The sequence below is a fragment of the Phaethon lepturus genome, unplaced genomic scaffold, assembly GCF_000687285.1.
Source record: "Phaethon lepturus isolate BGI_N335 unplaced genomic scaffold, ASM68728v1 scaffold43627, whole genome shotgun sequence".
NCBI classification, from domain to species: Eukaryota; Metazoa; Chordata; class Aves; order Phaethontiformes; family Phaethontidae; genus Phaethon; species Phaethon lepturus.
The window spans coordinates 1-17665 of record NW_010554975.1 but is presented as its reverse complement, the minus strand read 5'-3'; the positions used below and the strand labels follow the sequence as shown (position 1 = coordinate 17665).

The 17665-nt window shown below is 48.4% G+C and overlaps 1 protein-coding gene across 1 annotated transcript in view; it reads left to right on the top strand.

Annotated features, from left to right (window-relative positions):
* Positions 1–17660, top strand: part of GRAMD1B (GRAM domain containing 1B) — a gene marked incomplete at its 3' end in the record, with an annotated part of 32704 nt that extends 15044 nt beyond the window's left edge. The window contains exons 3-18 of the mRNA XM_010292009.1: positions 1047–1131; positions 2036–2139; positions 2297–2392; positions 2869–2949; positions 5048–5163; positions 5652–5808; positions 6504–6693; positions 7064–7207; positions 7891–8009; positions 9283–9425; positions 10077–10180; positions 10564–10767; positions 10966–11056; positions 13558–13665; positions 16762–16879; positions 17577–17660. Coding sequence (XP_010290311.1) covers positions 1047–1131; positions 2036–2139; positions 2297–2392; positions 2869–2949; positions 5048–5163; positions 5652–5808; positions 6504–6693; positions 7064–7207; positions 7891–8009; positions 9283–9425; positions 10077–10180; positions 10564–10767; positions 10966–11056; positions 13558–13665; positions 16762–16879; positions 17577–17660 — 1944 coding nt within the window. The remainder of the gene's footprint in view (positions 1–1046; positions 1132–2035; positions 2140–2296; positions 2393–2868; positions 2950–5047; positions 5164–5651; positions 5809–6503; positions 6694–7063; positions 7208–7890; positions 8010–9282; positions 9426–10076; positions 10181–10563; positions 10768–10965; positions 11057–13557; positions 13666–16761; positions 16880–17576) is intronic.
* Between the last annotated feature and the right edge of the window lie 5 nt (positions 17661–17665).

The window sequence follows — 17665 nt, the reverse complement described above, 5'->3', positions numbered from 1 at the left end:
ATCACTTTGATTTTTGCGGCCCTTGCTGGGAGGCTTTGAGGTGTGCCCGCCTTTGGGGAGATTTGTATTGCGCAGCTGGAAGAGACAGGAGAGGGTTGTTGAGAGGAAATGGGGATAGGGAGGGAAGAGGTTGTACCCTGTGGAAAAGGTTGCTTAGCCTTCCCTACATTTATGGGAGAAAGAACATGACCAGATTAGATGGGAGATACGAGCCTCCTGAATTTGCATCTGCCTCTGTTTTGGGCAACTCTTTCAGAAGCCATTGTGGCTATTACGAGCAGCATGGGCATGGTGTGTAGGAGGTGGTCTAATGTGGACCGCGTCACTTTATAGTTTAGTAAATACCAGAGAGGAGCCAGCTCCCGGTCTCCCTGCAGCCATCAGCACCATTTTCTCCAAGGCCTTCCATGAGGCCAAGTGTCTGCAGAATAAGCACAAAACATGGTTGAGTCCCTGCGAGAGCCTCTTCTGAGCCCCACAAGAGTGTTCTCACTGTACCAGCGGGTAGTTGTGTGTTCATTGACTGCCAGGTGGAGCGGAGATGGGGATGACTGCGTTCTTCCCGAGCTCTTGATGACAGTGATCATGCAAGTTCCTCTGGCAGGGCTGCCCCTCTGCTAGAGTGCCTATTTTCTAGGGTTGCTGTGCTGTTCCAGAGAGAGCTGGGGACTGGCGACCGACTGATGCATTGCAAACAGAGCACGTGTCATGCCTTGTACAGTCTACGGATTGCAGGGACCAGGGAAAGAGATTTCTCCTTCAGCCACAGCTTCCGTGCAATTCTGTTTTGCCACCTAGTAGATATGGGTATAGCCCTTATATTCTGTACTTGCTCTTCCAAGTCAGCTTCTCCTCTTCTTCTCACTTAATGCACTAAACCCCAAATCCTCCTGTCTGTGTGTCTGCTGTGATGGGAGCTCCTAGCCTCATGCTTTGTAAGTGCATCTGATCCCCCTTCTCCTTACCAAGGTGTTCCTGTTTTCCCACTCCCATTTCTCTGTACTCATGCCTGCCCCTCTCTTTAACAGGCACTCTGTTATTTGCAGGTGTTGAGTCCAACATACAAACAACGGAATGAAGATTTCAGGAAACTCTTCAAACAGCTTCCTGACACGGAGCGCCTCATCGTAGGTAAGGTCAGCCCCTTGGTGCTGTGTTCTGTTGTGCTGGCCCATGATTTGGGGAGGAAATCCAGCACACATGCATGCAGCTTTTTCCTCTTCAAAGAGGTTGCCACTAAGAAACAAGCCCATTGTGTCTTTCTTGGGCACGGGCGGAACCCCTCCTCACCATTTCTAACGGTCTTAGGGATTTTTCGTTTTTGCTTTAGGGAGAACAATGCTGATTTGTATCGGCTATGGCTCTGTTCCCTCATCATTTGAGGAGCATGTTTTCCTCCACAGTGCTCCCCCAAACCTGACAGTGTGTTAGTGTTCGAGCTCTTTCCTCATTTGGTCAGGGTTGCATGTCTCAACATGCATACCACTGAGCTTCCCTTTTTAATAACATCCCCAATGCTCCCTACTCACACGACTGCCCTTCCCATATCCATTTAGGATTTGGCCTTGCAACTGATTAGTGACTGCCTAGTGCATTGCATCTGTTCTTTTATCTTATGTAACTGGTGATCTCATACCATGTCTCATACTGTTGAAAGGTGCGCATCCTAGCGGAGGAATAGAAATTGTTTAGGATGCTTAAACTGGGAGAGAAATGAACAGTGGCACTAGAAGGCAAAAAGGAAAAGACAGATTACAATCTGGAAATAGTAAATAGGATGCTACGGAATGACCAGCTAATAAGTCAAGGTCATCAGTCAGTAAGAGAGATTGTCTGTGACATGCCCTTAGGAGGAAACATAGCCTAGTGGACAGAGCAGCAGTTGTGGCTCGGTTCCTTCTGGCTCTGCCTTTGACTTTCGGCAGGATTGTGTCGAGTAGTTGCTTCTCTTGATGCTGCTGCTTATCCTCACCTTTAGGCTGTCCTGTCTTCTGGTTTTGGTGCTGCTAAATTGTCATCTGTTGTCCGCCCACAGATTACTCATGTGCGCTACAAAGAGACATTCTCCTGCAGGGCCGCCTCTACCTCTCTGAAAACTGGATCTGCTTTTACAGCAACATTTTCCGTTGGGAGACACTGGTAAGGCTGTCAAACTGCCACACTGAGCGTGTGTGTTATGTCAGCATATTTGCTGACATTGCTTGAAAAGCACTCCTTCCGTTGTCTTTCTCATCAGTGTCGCTCTTTACCCATGTTCTTTTTCTGCCTTCCCCTTTCTGCATGGCTCTGACTGTAGCTGACAGTTCGCTTGAAGGATATCTGCTCGATGACCAAGGAAAAAACAGCACGGCTCATTCCTAATGCCATCCAAGTTTGCACTGACACTGAAAAGGTACATCCTTGAAGCCTCCACCTCTGGGGCCACCCCTTATGGCTGTCGGGGCAAGGGAATAGGTGGTGTGGGATTTTTCCAAATGGACCGCTTGTGCTACCTGGGGCCTGGGAGGAAGCACCAAGGGCAAAGGGCTGGGTGCAGAGCTTCTGCAGACCTTGGGCTGAGTCTGGAACATAGGTGGCTCGTGTGGTGTGTGGGGCCAGGTAGAAGATCCGGGTTATATAGTAGCACATCTCCAACAGAACTGTTTTCTGTGCTCAGACTTGCTCCCTTGTGCGAGAGGCACTCAGCCTCTCTGTGAGGCCTCTGTGAGCTTCAGTCTGTGCCCAAGAACTGAGCAGCTGTGCTGTATGGCTTGCTCAGGCCTCCTGTGAACTGTAGCTGGAAAGTGATTCAAACAGGCTTGTCTCTTCTTCTTCCACTTTTTTGGGCCTTTTCTGAACTGATTTTTCTCTCCATCTTTTCCCATTCAGCACTTTTTTACTTCCTTTGGGGCTCGAGACAGGACGTACATGATGATGTTCAGACTCTGGCAGAATGCTCTCCTTGACAAGGTACAGAGACCAGCATCTCAGTGTTGGGGTGGGTGATGCATATGTGCAGAAGCATAACACCTGTGACTAATGTATATGCGTAAAAAGGGATAGGAATGGTAAACAGATCTGTTTAGGCAGAGCCGGTACATAACTGCAGGTGCAATTCTGTCTTTTTGCATGGAATTCTGTCTCTGTACAGACGTGTCTTGCACACACAGCAGATGCCGCTGAGGTGTGGAAGCATGTGTCTCAGGAAGGAGTTTTTTTGAAGTCCGAAATTCAAGTGAAACAGCCCAGACGAAAGCAGTTCCAAATGCACCGGAAATAGCTCACTGCACAGGCAAAAGCTCTTAGTAAGTCTGTGCTTCAGAAGCGTAGAGTTCAAGATAGGACAGAAAAAGAGTATGTGTTCAGGGCACATACACTGTGGAGTGCTCATGGGTTGAATTTTCAAACAAAGCAGGGATGTGCACCTGCAATGCCAGAGGCCCCACATATCCTATATTTGATCTGAGTATCTGTTCCATAATCCGCTGAGCATTTCTGGCCTCGGTCCGGGAGTCAGACTTATGAACTGATGTTACGGTGTTACCAGTATTTTGCGATCTTCTGGCTTGACTTCATACCATACTGGAAGGCTTAAGTAATCAAGCACCCAGAATATCAGGGCAGTATTTAGTATGCAAAAGGATCGCTTTGCATTGGGCAGTTTGTGTTGCTACCATATGCTGTAATTTGATCAGCCTTTTGAAGTTCCCAACAAAATTCAGTGCCCTTGGTTTCAAGGTCGAAGCAAACGGGAACTGAGACATGGAGTGATAAAGACAGGAAGCCCTTCCAGAGCTCTTTTTCCAAATGTAGGATCCATGCGTGGCAGGAGAGAGGGAGAAAGAACCTAGTCCATTTTTCGGGGTAAGACATGTGAATTAGAATGCATGTGGGAAGAAGGTGAAACAGAGTTAAGACATTTTTCTGGATAAAAGTTTCTCACTGGAAGTTTTTTCCCACTGCTTTTGATTGCTACTTTCGGGAGCTAGATTAAGAATTTTCTGCCTTATCCCATGTGGTAACTATGGGAAGAAGTTCAAGCCAGCAACTTTGAAGAAGTTTGCTAGATTTGTTTTTCTCTCATTACCCAGAAATCTTTGTCATTGGTCATAAATCTATCATGTGTAAAAATCCATCCCCTTTCATCCCTGTACCACATATTTAAATCACATGTTTTCCTGCCCCATTTCTTAAGAACCTCAGAACACAGTCCTATGGTGATCAACTGACCTGCATCCCTGAAAAGCTAGGCTTTTGTGAACAGTCTTGATAATTCGTTTTCTCTTTTTAACTGGAAGGATGTACAAGCTCTTCACAATAGTATCTGGTGAGACAAACTCTTTTTGATTTTAAACTTCAAGAGGAAATGTTTTTCTTTGTCACTGGTTTAGATCGTTTTCCCTGCAGCTGTAATTCTTTAGGCAGCGTTAATCTAAGCAAACTTGGAGGGGGAAAAACCTCGTAAGGCGCTGGGGTTTGATATAGTAGGAGACATTAAGTGGAGGCACAGCAGAAGAGGTGGGGAAAACGCGTGTGGAGGGATATGCAGGTTTACTGCTTATGTTTTTACATGCACAGCAGTGTAGTAGTGGGAAATCTCATTTCGTGTGCTGCTCTCGGTGTAGCCTTCTGTTGGCTTTCTGATAGTCTTACGGAACATGAGATTGTGGCATGGAAAAATAACAAAGTCAGATTTTAGGGCAGAACCTGGGCTGACGGTGAAGGCTTACTTGGCGAAAGGGCCTCTTATTGCTTTACGGGGGCAATCTCTAAGCCAGCTTGGCCTAACAAAATAAGGATACATACGCTAAGGGCCCGCAGCCCTTAGCCAGCATGGAGCTGAGCCAGCCTGCCAGTAACACGCAATCCACCTTGTAGCATCACTGGAATTCAGAAGAAGCGAGCCCATCGGAAGGCTCTCACCTCCCATCAGGGGCTGTGTCAGAATCTCTCACTTCTCCTTTCAGGGCAAGGAATGTAATACTCCTGACAATTGTAGTTCCAAAAATTCATTATATGTTAGTATTCTCAGGTGAAAATGTATGCTGTTCTCTGTTCCCTCTTTTAGCCTCTCTGTCCAAAGGAGCTCTGGCACTTTGTCCACCAGTGTTACGGGAACGAGCTGGGCCTGACCAGTGATGATGAAGACTACGTACCTCCTGATGATGACTTCAACACAATGGGGTGAGTGAGGAGGAGTAAAATCTGCCTGTGATGAAGAAAAGATGGCCTCAGGAGAGCAGGAGTCCTGGTATATTGCATATGTCAAATTGCTGATTGTGCTTGGTGAGAGATTCTGGGTTCTGGCCAAATGTTTGCCCTGAGATGTGTAATGTCTAAAAAGCTGAAAGCGTACCATTTTCCTCATGGAAGTCAGTAGGGGCTGAAATGCCTGCCTCTCTACTTGCTGAGCTAGATGAGCAATTCTGTAAAAGCCAAAGCATCCCAGTCACGAGGCCTGTCAGTGTGCTACGTGGTTAGAAAGTGCTGATGCTTGTCAGTCTGTGTATAAGTACTTGAAAAGTTTGGGCTGCTCTTCCCCACACTGAGCCATTTCTGCTTCTGGTCAGACTGGAAACTTCATAGAAGTATTCTTACTTGCTCTGTGTGTCCAGTTGTAGCTGTACTGAAAGGGGTAAACATAAAAACCTGTGTTCTCTGTGGCGTCTCAGCTACTGTGAAGAAATCCCCGTGGAAGAGAATGAAGTCAATGACAGCTCCTCAAAAAGCAGCATGGAGGCCAAGCCAGAAGCTAGCCCTCAACTGCCAAAGAAATCTGTCACTGCCAGCACATTGACATCTACGGGAAGCAGCGAAGCGCCAGCCTCGGTGAGTGTTCTGTCTGCGTTGCAATGGGAGCAGTAATCCTTTTCTCTGGGATCCAGCTGGTAGTCCTTGAATGTACGAGGTAACTGTTTACGCTGCAGCTCCTCTTCCACTGCAGCTGACCTTAGTGCTCGTGTCAGTGGTATCTATGAGCATGGCATTTGGCCAAGCAAAAGTGAGCAAAGTGTGCCTGTCCTAAAAAGCCAGTAAACTGGGACTCAGAGCAGCAAGTGCATTTTCCTTTCAATACTTGTAGATGAAAAGAAATGGAGTGTTGGAGAGAAAAGGGTTGTTATTTCTTCTTTGCCTTCAGTTATTCCCTAGGAATAGCAGTATGTCAGAGTAATACCCTTGTTTGATGTTGGTTAGGTATAGCCTCAGATTTTCCTAGCTGTATGGGGCTTGTTCGGGAGGAAAACCGGTATTGTTTGTGTGCTTGTCTGAACAAACTAAAAGCCTTGCGTATGTCCCAACCTTGAAATGTATGTGGTTCTTTGAGAGGAGGTGATCTAATATGTCCATGTGTTTACAAACACCGTATGGTAACCTTCCTCCTCTCTGTATTATTTGATTTCCAGACATGTCGAGGCCAAAAGTTCAAAGGTATGAAAATTGGCCCACAGATGTAAAGTTTTTAGAAATAACCTCTAATTTCCAGGTGCTGATATTGCCCTCGTTATGCTCTCTCCTTGCTGCAGTTTGATGGGGTGCTACCAGAAGAGGAGGAGGCCGTGGTGGAGAGTCCTGTGGAAAAAGACCTTGGCATTGCAAATATCATGGGAGAGAAAATAGAGATCATTGGCCCCGTGAACTCCCCTTCCCTAGACTTCAACGACAACGAAGACATTCCCACTGAGCTCAGTGACTCGTCAGAGACCCATGATGAAGGTATGCGGGGAAGGGCTGTTCCATCGGTGCTGTTTTCAGCCTTCTCCCGTCCTTCCCAGTGAGGGACTGGAGTGGCAAATACTGAATTCCTTTCTGGACCCTAAGAGTTCCGAAGATGCAAAGAATTCCCACCTTGGGCCGCAGGAGGTGAATGACTGGGGTATTTGGAAGGGTGTCCCTAAAACAGTGTAGTTAATTACCCCATGGTCTAGCTATTGTCCTGGGATCAGTGGAGGAAAAGGGTTAGAAGTACCTCCTTTGTGTTCCCTCTCCACGAAATAAAATGCTAAGGTCCTGGTACTATGAAAGCGCAGCCTCTGATATTGGGCAGAGGATTATGGCTGGGGCTTGAGGGCCTTTTTCTCCACAGGGGAAGTTCAAGCCTTTTACGAGGATCTGAACGGCCGTCAGTATGTGAATGAAGTGTTCAACTTCAGCGTGGACAAACTGTACGACTTGCTTTTCACGGACTCCCAGTTCCAGAGGGACTTCATGGAACAGCGCCGTTTCTCTGGTAAGCTGCTGGTGGGAAATCCCGGTCACTGACTGAGGCTGCGTTCCCTGCGAGGTACTGAGGCCTGTGCAGAAGGAAGGTCTCGGCACGTGCCTTGGAGGTGTAGCTTTGCCTGATGATAGAGGGATTGGGTAATATTCTGAGCAGATCGTGGGACAGCTGTAGTCTGTACTGACAGTAATCAAAACCAGGTAGAACCAGCCTTGTTTGGCTATCTAGTTTTATTTTCTAAGAGCCAGATCTAAGTTTATGGAAGAAGCAGGCTCTTTTATTTTATAACATCAGCTATGGCCTGATCCTGTATTCAAGGCTTAACAGGGTGAGGAAGGAGCTCTTCTAGCTCGACACCAGACCCTGGTGCGGACTGTGCAGGTTGACGATGCAAAAGAGAGTGTCCCTTGGCATGTTGTAGTCCTCCTTTCCTTGTAACTGTAGGTTTGCTGAAGGAGATATGCCCCCAGCCTCTCCCCCTTTCCCTGCGCTTGAAAGAGCAGAAAATGCTCACATTTAGGACAGGAGACCTGTCCTTCATACTCAGTTGAGCTCTAGTGCTTCTGCAGCCAAGCTCTCCAAGGGGAAAGAAATACTGTCCTGAGCTTGGTTATGTGGTTATGCCTTTCCCTAGGGAACTGACCTGAAGTGCCTCTCTAATTACTTAACGGGATATTGTTTTGTCCTTTCAGATATTATCTTTCATCCCTGGAAGAAGGAAGAAAATGGCAATCAGACCAGAGTGATCTTGTACACCATTACCCTCACCAACCCTCTGGCCCCCAAAACTGCCACTGTCACTGAGACGCAGGTATGTGAAAGGGGAGTGGGGGTGTAACGCTTTGTCAACACAGATCTGTGATTTATTTTCTTGTCTTGGGCCTGCTGCTTTGCACGTTTTTGTTCTCCCTGTGCATCTTCCTTTACACATTTTTCTTGTATTAACTTGCTACCTGGTATCGCTGCAAACGTGAATAGCTATCTTAGACTCGCGTTGGATTGTACTGCAAGGAAAGGACTATAAATTTTCCAGCAAAAGCAGATGAGTTTGTAAACAAACCAGCACATGGTAACAACTGGGTTTGTCGCCCCTACTGGTGTTTTTTGAGCTGTGGTCAGCCCAGTGGATGCTACTTATGAGCAGGGCACAAGAAAGTCAGATGCTGTCTGGGCAGTCCTTTTCACAGCTCTCCATAGAGATGTCCAGGCTTTTTTATTACTGCTGAGGACAATTAGATGACCTGTTGAAAAAGGCAAAAAAGGGGAGCATGTGCGATGCACTGGGAGGAGCCAGGCTAGCTGTATCTAGTAGGGGCTGCAGCTAGAGAGGGAGGAAGAGCCTTCTTCCGTGTCCCGAGATATGTTCAAGTGGCCAAAGGTAAATGCTGAGAGTTAGCTTGAGGAAGTACTAAGAGGGAGCCGAGAAAAGATCGGGTGTCTGAGCGTTACATTTCAGGGAGAGGAGAATCCCGGTGGCAAGGTGTACCTTGTAAGGGGGGGGTGAAGCGTGCTGTTCAGAAGCATAGACTGTGTGCAGGGAAGATAAGAGAAAGAAAAGGGGAGAGCAAAAGTGTTGGGCAAAGGGAACAGTACACTTTCAGGCGAGCAAGGACGTGGCCTGTTTTGTTCCGAGTTTGGGGTCAATCACCGAGACACACTTTGCTGTGTCCTCGCTGCAGGGGTAAGTGGAACTAGTCTGTAAGAAAAGCCATACTTTTGCATGCGGATCTGCAGTTAACTCTGTCTTGTCCCCTTTGTGAGGTTTGTTCTGGGGCAAAGAAGGAAGCGGATCAGAAGCACTTAAAAAAAGTAATTGACATGTTTTTATGGTGTTTGGAATTACAGAATAATCTATGCTAGAAAGGACTTCTGCTCAAAGCAGGGCCACCTCTGATTTTAGATCAGATGCCTTCCCTTAAAGGTGCACTGTTCTCAAAAACATTGCAGAGATGGGGCTTGGGTCATGGGTGTGGTCTCCTGTTTGTGGTAGAGCTGTTTTTATAGAGTGCTAGTGAAGGTGCCAATCTATCAAAGCCATGTTCTAACCAGACTAATAGTTGCCTTGCATGCTGTCTTTTATGCAGACAATGTACAAAGCCAGCCAAGAAAGCGAGTGCTATGTCATAGATGCAGAGGTGCTAACTCACGACGTCCCCTACCATGATTATTTCTACACCATTAACCGCTACACGTTGACTCGTGTTGCCAGAAACAAAAGCCGACTCAGGTACACTTCTTGTGGGATAAAGAGCTTTACTAAAGTCACCTTTGGGTGGGAGTTCTGCTGTTCGGTGCGTTAGAAGGGGCTGGGGAGAACTAAGCCTTCTTTCTTTGTCCTGTTGCCAGAACACACCCATCACGAAGAGTTACCCTAGGGTCAGCTGCCTACTGTGGTGACATTGAGCAAATGCAGAGGAGTTACAGCTGGGTCGGGGAGAGGATTTACAGGCTTTTCTTGCCCCCTTCTTGGAAGCAGTGGTTTGTGGGGCCCGTTGTTCACACACACATGAAAAGCAACAGGACATAACCTCCAGGGACTGTGCTTCTGAGACATGCTTGGGGGGACAAGCAGAGGAATTTGGTACCAGGCAAAGCTATAGGCTTTTGTGTTTGACCTCAATAAGTAATCTGAATGTCTGCATGCCTCATGGCCAAAGGTTTCGGGAGTCCTCTTGGCGGGGAGGCTCTCTTGAGGCCTTCCTGCCACTGCCTTTGGAAGGACTTTCCATGCCACGCTTCTCCTCGAGAAGCATGAAGGGCTGAGACCATTCCAGAAATAACTGTGTGCATGATTATTTCTTCTCATATTTACATTGACAAAAGACTGTGAATTGACACTGCCTCCAGGAAGCAGAATGACCCTCCTTTCTTCACATAGGGTTTCCACGGAGTTACGTTACCGGAAACAGCCTTGGGGGCTTGTAAAATCCTTTATTGAGAAGAATTTTTGGAGCGGCCTAGAAGATTATTTCCGTCATTTGGGTAAGGGTGGCAATGACTGGGGCTGCGGTAATGACGCACAAACAGTGGCACCTTCCATAGTTTGCGCAAGCCTCCCTGTGAGCAGGCAGCATGACCTGCTGCCAGCCTACTGGGAATCGGACCTCGGAGTGGCTTATGAAAGGGGGTGGCCAGAGCCATTACCACAGCCTTGATAGCGCTTGGTGGAATTAATCAGGTCATCAAATCCTGCTCTCTGGCAGGAGCGCAGACAGTCTGGGGTCAGAGTTTGGCAAAAGGTGTAAGGGATGCGTCCTCTGGCACGGGCCTCTTAGGCCCTGCTAGCTGGCTTGGCTCAGCAGCTGTGCCACTAGAGGGCTTAAGTGTGTATCTTTATTAAATGCTTTCCCTTGCTGTCTCTGCAGAGAGCGAACTGACCAAAACCGAGAGCACGTACCTGGCTGAGGTCCACAGACAATCCCCCAAAGAGAAAGTGAGCAAGCAATCGACTGTGCGCCGGAGGAAACGGGCCCATGCCCATCTGCGGGTGCCACACTTGGAGGAGGTGCTGAGTCCCGTCACCACCCCCACGGATGAGGATGTTGCACATCGAATCAAGCATGTGGCAGGTAAGGAGCTGGGGATGGAGAGCTGGGTACTTCTGGATTAAAAAATGGAGCTTGGGTCGTGGAGGGAAGAGGGGCCAGGGCTTTCCAGGGCAGGGACGATGCATGATGATTGAGTGAGATGGAGGGGTGGGTAGAGGGAAAAGGGTTGCCGTCCCCACCGGACAGCATTTCCTAGCCTAAACGCATCTATCTCCTCAGGTTCCACTCAGACACGGCACATCCCTGAGGAGAGCCCCAGTGGCTTCCACCTGCAGAGTGTCTCCAAGCTGCTCCTTGTCATCAGTTTTGTGTGAGTGGTTTTTTGTTGTTTGTTTGTTTGTTTGTTTGCTTTCCTTCACCGTCAGCCTTTAACAACTTTGGTGCCTTTGTGCTTCTGGCGTTCTGTGCTCCCCTGTGCCAGGTTTTCCTCTCTGGGTCCCAAACTTCGCGCAGCACAGAGGAGAGAAAAGCAATGACGGGCAGAAAAGAAGGAATTAAGATTTCCCACAAATGCCTGATCAGCATTTTTGTCTGGCTTGATCCCAGCTTTTGCCAGTACTTAGCTGGCCACTGATCTGGCTCTGTGGGTTCTGGATCTTATTTTATCAGTGTCTCACCTTTCCCATCAGTTTTGGCCTTGTTTTAACCAAACGTGGGCTTCGCAGACCTGCGTGTTTCTGGGAGCCCTAAATGCAGGTCAGCTTTACTGTCTGGGACACAGACAACACAGATAGTGGCAAGCAGGCCAAGGGGTAGCCGTGCAGGGAGAGGGGAGTCAATACTTAAAAGAGAAGAAATCCAACAAGTAGAAAGAGTCCTTTTTATTTCAGAGATTGAGTTCAGAGATTCTCAGTGACATCTAGGGGGTGGGGGTTAATTGAAAATAAGTCATTTAATGTGTGAGTGGTATTATCAATAATCAACAAATAATAATCAACAAATCTATCTAATAACAAACTAGCTGTTATCATGAAAGATGACCATGCAAAGCTTTCTCTCTGGGAGTTAGTGTGCTATCATAAACAGGGCTCAGTGCATCTATCTCGGAGTCTCGCTGTTACTTCTTTCCTCTGGTCTGGCAAAACCTATTCGGGTCCGGTCCTGGGCAGCGATTTTGATGAGAGATACCATCTCAGAAAGAAGCTGGACCGTTTAGGGATGATTTCTGCAAAGTAAGGTAGAAACACATGAAGCAAGAGAGATTGGCATGATTTCACTAGTTCAGCAGCAATAACTATATTTGGTTTGGGTCCCTTTTTTCTGCCACCAACTTTCACACTGGACGTGGCTGGATGCGTGCTCAAAGCGAGTTGGGTATGGGCCCCTCAGTATCCCTGTGGCTCGGTCTTTATGCCTAAATCCAGGTGAATTTACTGCTTCTCTGCCTCTTGGGCTGACAGTAGCTTTCATGTGTTTGTGCTGCAGCGGCTGCTGGGCAAGTGCTGTGAAGCAGTACAGTGTAAAGGAGCAATCCAGATATGGTGGCGGTGCTTTTCATCGCTTAGGGAAACGGAAGCATACTGTTAATCCCGGAGGAACAGCAGAACTTGGGCTCATTCTTTTCTTAAGCTCTTCCCACCTTTAGTGAGGTGGGAAGAAGCCGAGATTCGTAGGCTGAGGTTATTTTTCAAATTGAGCTCCTTTCTGCATTTCCTTTTCCCAGTAGGGATAAAGACTGCAGAGGTTTGCAGCAGCGACATAGCTAGTTGCTGTAATGGTAAAGAAGGCAACGTAAGGGTGAGAAGATAGCCTCGTGCTATCTTGTGCGTCCGGGCAGGTGAGACGCAATTAAAACGTTGGGTAGGAAGGCGCAAAAGGTTTACGACAATGTCTCCTGACAGGCTACTAGCTTAGCTTAGAGTGGTCAGAGCGCCCTCCGTAATGTTTTCAGAACACTCTTCTGGCCAGTTGCCATCCGCCTGACTGAATTGGGTGATAGCGGGCCATTCTTCCAGCAAAATAGCTGCACTATTCGGAGAGGGGCACTAGAGTGTTCTTTGGGAACCTACTCCCCGAGCGTGGCTGACAGGAGGAGCGGAAACGGCAGTGGCGGTGAGGCGAGCAGAGCCGTGCAGTAATCTGGTCAAAGCACTGGTTTGCAGGGCAGCTTGCGGTGGTGCTCCCATTGCCCGGTGCGGCAGGAGCGGGTAAGGCTGGATGGGCACAGGCTGCAACATGCATTTATGTGTCAGACAGCGCCTGCGTGGGAATGCTTTGGGCTTGCCTGCAGGAGCTGCACACAGCTCATCTTTTGCTGAGCGAATTTCACCATTAATTGCAGGCACACAGTTACTTGTCTGTCCTTCCCGCCTCTCCTCCCAACTGTTCCTTTCTTCCCTCCTCCGCCAATATATCTTCTGCACTGTCCACGAGCCTTCTCTGCTCAGCCCAGTTTCTCCTGTTCCATGTCAGTCTGTTTCTAACCTGCATCTACTCCGTCTTTTCTCTTCCCTGCTCCCATTAGGATCTGTTTCAGGTACTGTCTCACTCTTTTTTTACCTCTTTACCTTGCTGTTTCCCTTCTTCCCTCTGTATTCAGCACGTCCCCTCGTCCAACCGGTTCTGTCTGATCCATCTGTCAATGCCTGTCTTTCTGTCTGTCTGTCTGTTCTCCTTGCTCACACATTTCTCCCAGGAGGTGGAGTTTTGGGTTCTGAGCACGTGGCCCTTACTCAGATGAAACTCCCGCTCACATGCAGCGTGGACCTGGGCCCCAGGCACCTTAAAGCCTTGGGCGCTTTCCCAGGTGTGAGTGGCAGGCAGGGGGCTATGATGTGCTCCTAGTAAATGGACTGTTTTCTTTATTTCCAGTCTGGTGCTGCTGGTCATTCTCAACATGATGCTGTTCTACAAACTCTGGATGTTGGAGTATACTACACAGACGCTCACAGCATGGCAGGGCTTGCGGCTACAGGAAAGGTACTGTCACACCTGCTTTGTCTTTGCCTCTTCTTGCATATTTCCTATGGATGTTAGAGGCTTTCCCAGAACGCCAAAGCCACAGGCTCGCTTTTAGATTGCTTCCTTTTTGTGCAAAACAGATGAAGCGGGTAGTTAGCTGAAGCTGTGGGGCCATCAGCATTTCCAGATCTGAAACTGCTGAAGCAGAAGACAGCGAGTTGAGGCAACTTCTGCTTCTTCCCAGCATCCCATGTAATGGAGGATGCTGTACATAAAGAAGTGTTTTGCAATCTTGGGTCAAAGTTGTCACCTCCCCTCCTTGGATGGCTAAACTCCCCTCTGTATGAAAAGCAGCATCTTAGAGAGAACCCTTTGTACTCAGAGGAGAATTTGGGCCTGTGACACACAGAAATCCATTGTTAGGGGTGTGTTTTGGAAGGCGTGGGTCTGGATATCAGCAAGTTGTTAGCGTGTGGGAGGAAGAGAGGGATCTCTAGGAGCACACAGGGCGCTTCTTAACAACTTTAGTGTTCCCTGGCCATCCTAGGTGATAAGCAGTGAAGTGTGAAGTGCAGATAGACTGAGCTGCTTTCATAAGTGGTAGCGTGAAACCTTGTCTAAGGCTTTTTGGACATCCAATTTATTTCACTATGGTGTGTGCTGAGCTGCATTAGGGATCTTGGCCATACGGCAGCATTTCCTTTTGCGGAAAGCATACTGGCAGCCTCCAGCCAGACTGATTTTACTGTTGGGATCAGTCTTTTTTATATAGCCTGCCCTGTCCTCTCTAGGGCTGAGGGCGGACCTGCCAGTCTGCATTTTCCAGACTGTGCTCCAGAGCACCTCTTTTGGCATTTACAATAGTGACCCGATGTCCGGGAGTTGTTTGTTCCTAACGATAGCTAGCAATTTTGTGTTTTGAATTCCTTCTGGCATTTTTTAGACGAATGCTTTCTTTATGTACCGAAATGCTAGGTATCCTGCCCAAATAGCCTCTCCTCTATTTTCAGAGGTTGAGAAAATCCAGAGTCCACTTCGTTAAGGTGTATTTGTCCCTGCGTGTCCCCTTTCTGGCTGTACTTTTGTGCAGTCACAGTTAGTTATGCCCTTGCTGAGTTGCGTTTGACTTTTGAGTGTCCACAGCCATGTGCTACTGTCGTGATGACTTTTCTGCCTGATTTGTCCCACATGCTATCTATGGGCTTTCTCATTTCTCCTTGTTAGGGAAGGGAATTAGTATATTTTCCCCACAACAGCCCTGATGCTTTCCCATGGATTATCACATTAAGTGATTTTGCCTGCCTTGTCTGCCTCTGGCCCTCTTGGTAGAGATGTGGACCGCTACACTAGAGAGTTTAAGTGGAGGACTTAGGTGCTGTTTGCGTGCTTCTTGTAACGTGCACGTTCAGGAATTATAGCGGTAGCTCCATTTGCCCCCTGCCCCATACAGGTAACTTCATCGTGTTGCAGCCAATGATTGCTGGGGAAGCAGACCGGACCCGGCTGTGCTCAGCAGCAGTCAGCTGGAGGATCCAAAGACATTTTTCCCTGTCTCTGGGTCTGTCGAGACTGAGGTTCTCTGTGGGCAGGGGCAGTCAGCAGTGCCCCAGACTATGGGTTCCAATCCTAAGTATGCAGCCTCTGCCCTTGGACACGGAAAGCAGTCTTTAGTAGTAGTAGAGGGTTGTTTATTAGAGACTAGGATTATTGACCACGGGGAGCAGGTCCATTTTTTCCCACTCGTGTTGACTTTTTACTGTCATGCTTAATTATAACATTTCCTTGTTTTATCTCCAGGCCTGAAGCCAGCTGAGCAGGGCAGATGCAAGCACTCGAGGCACCGATGGGAGGATCACTGGGACTGGCTGCCCTGTGATGGGCCTGGGGCAGGAGGTGGAGCTTGGCTGGGCCCAGGTGAGGGTAAATGTCAGTCGAGCAGAGTGAAGCCAGGAGCGGAGTCAAAGGCAGTTAGCGCGGCAGTTGGCAGTGGCACCCTGCTCTGCCCCTTTCTCCTGAGGTAAGAGGGGAATGAGTTAGACTCTTACATCACATTGCCAGGGAGAAAGGAGGAACTTACCCAAGAAGGGAGTTGCAGCTGAGCTCTCACTAACTAACACAGGGGCTTGGAAATCGCTACTGTAGCCTGTGAGGAGAGAGTCAGCTATGTTAGAAAGTAGCAAAGCAAGAAGACAAAGCAGGAAAGACTGCTAGCTCTGCTAGAAACCATTAGAACCCAAAAAGTAAGTAGGAAAGACTTCTTAGCTGCTCTCTTGGAAACCAGCAGAGCCCAAGGAGGTAAGCAGAAGACAAAGCAGGAAAAACTTGTAGCTATGCTAGAAAGTAGGGAGACTTTGCTGTTGTAGCTGTGGGCATGCAAAAGTAGAGCGCCATGCCTCTCCTCAGGAGAAATGGGGCAGGGTGCTGCTGCCGCGCTAACTGCCTTTGACTCCGCTCCTGGCGTCGCTCTGCTCAACTGACATTTACCCTCACCTTGGCCCAGCCAAGCTCCACCTCCTGCCCCAGGCCCATCAGAGGGCAGCCAGTCCCAGTGATCTTCCCACCAGTGCCTCGAGTGCTTGCATCTATGCTGCTCAGCAGCCTCCAGCCCTGTTCTGGAGGATTAATTGGGCCTGAAGGGAAGGGATTGATACCTACGCTTCCCTGCCTTCAAAAAGAAAGCCAGTACTGCTATTACTCAAAATAAAGAGAAAGCCTTGTTGTTAAATAAAGACTGACACAGCGTGTCTAGGAAAAACCGAAAACACGGGAACTGCATAGGGCTATGTGTCCCACAACATCACGTTGTGGTCTTTCAGTACACACGTCTCCCAAGCAGTGAGAGCACACGGCCTTCGGTTCCACCCACACTACAACAACTTCTGCAAAAGGCACATCTTTGCTATTAGTTACCACGGTTAAGACAGAGTAACACTGGTATCCAATTTAGGAAAAGACTAGGCACGTTTAAGTGCACGTTTGCTCAAGAAAACCTGCACTGTTAGGATGAAGAGAGTAGACAGAAATGCATACAGTCTACACGCTCCCCCACTCCACTTTGCTCCCCCTTGACTTCAGTTTCCCTAGATTCACTCTTGCTCATATTCTGCCTGACAGGTTACCCCAGTCTCAGACAGAATGGGCCCAGTTACTAGAATCTCAGCAGAAGTATCATGACACAGAGCTACAAAAATGGCGCGAGATCATCAAATCTTCGGTGATGCTTCTAGACCAGGTGAGACCGCACGGCCAGTTAGCACTGGGACCGGGGGGGGTCACTGTGTCCTCCCAGCCATTCGCTACACGCTTCTTCAGCCTTACCTGGTTCCACTGCAGTCCATCAGGTGCCTCACATCCACTACCGTCTCCCGACGTAGCAGTGGGCAGCAGGCCCCAAGGGCTATTCGCCAGATACCGCAGCTTCTCCGTCACCTCGTAGGGGTCCACACACGTCAGGGAGAGAATTCTACAGGGCCAAAACCCTTGTGTTAGCACATCTTCTATGTAGTCTCTGACATCCCAGTTTGGAAAGCAAATTTCTTTACCTCAACCCTGGATTCATGTATAGCTTGCATGGGTGAAGGGCATGTGCTCTGCGTGAGCCCTTAACAGCGCAAAGCTGGGGTGCTTCGGTATCTGCTGCCTAAAGAGCCAGCTGTACACCGGGCTGCTTAGAAGACAGTTCAAAAATGAAAGCGGCTCTGTCCTATGGAGAGAGATGCTTGCCCCTTCTCTGTTATCTCAGAGGGTGGTCTCTCACAGGCTCCTGTCTTCCCAGTCCCCATTTTCATACCCCAGCCCTGACGTGCTGCTCCCAAAAACCAAATTAATATAACATTACACGGAAGAAGGAGGCACCGATGGGGAAAGAAGTCCCTAAGTGCTCTCACCTCTAGGGTGGCATCACAGCGGGGAAATTTCTTGTCTTGCAGATGAAGGATTCACTAATAAATCTTCAGAATGGCATCGGGTCCCGGGACTTCGGGTCAGATCCAGAGGAGAAACGGAAACGTTTCCACTA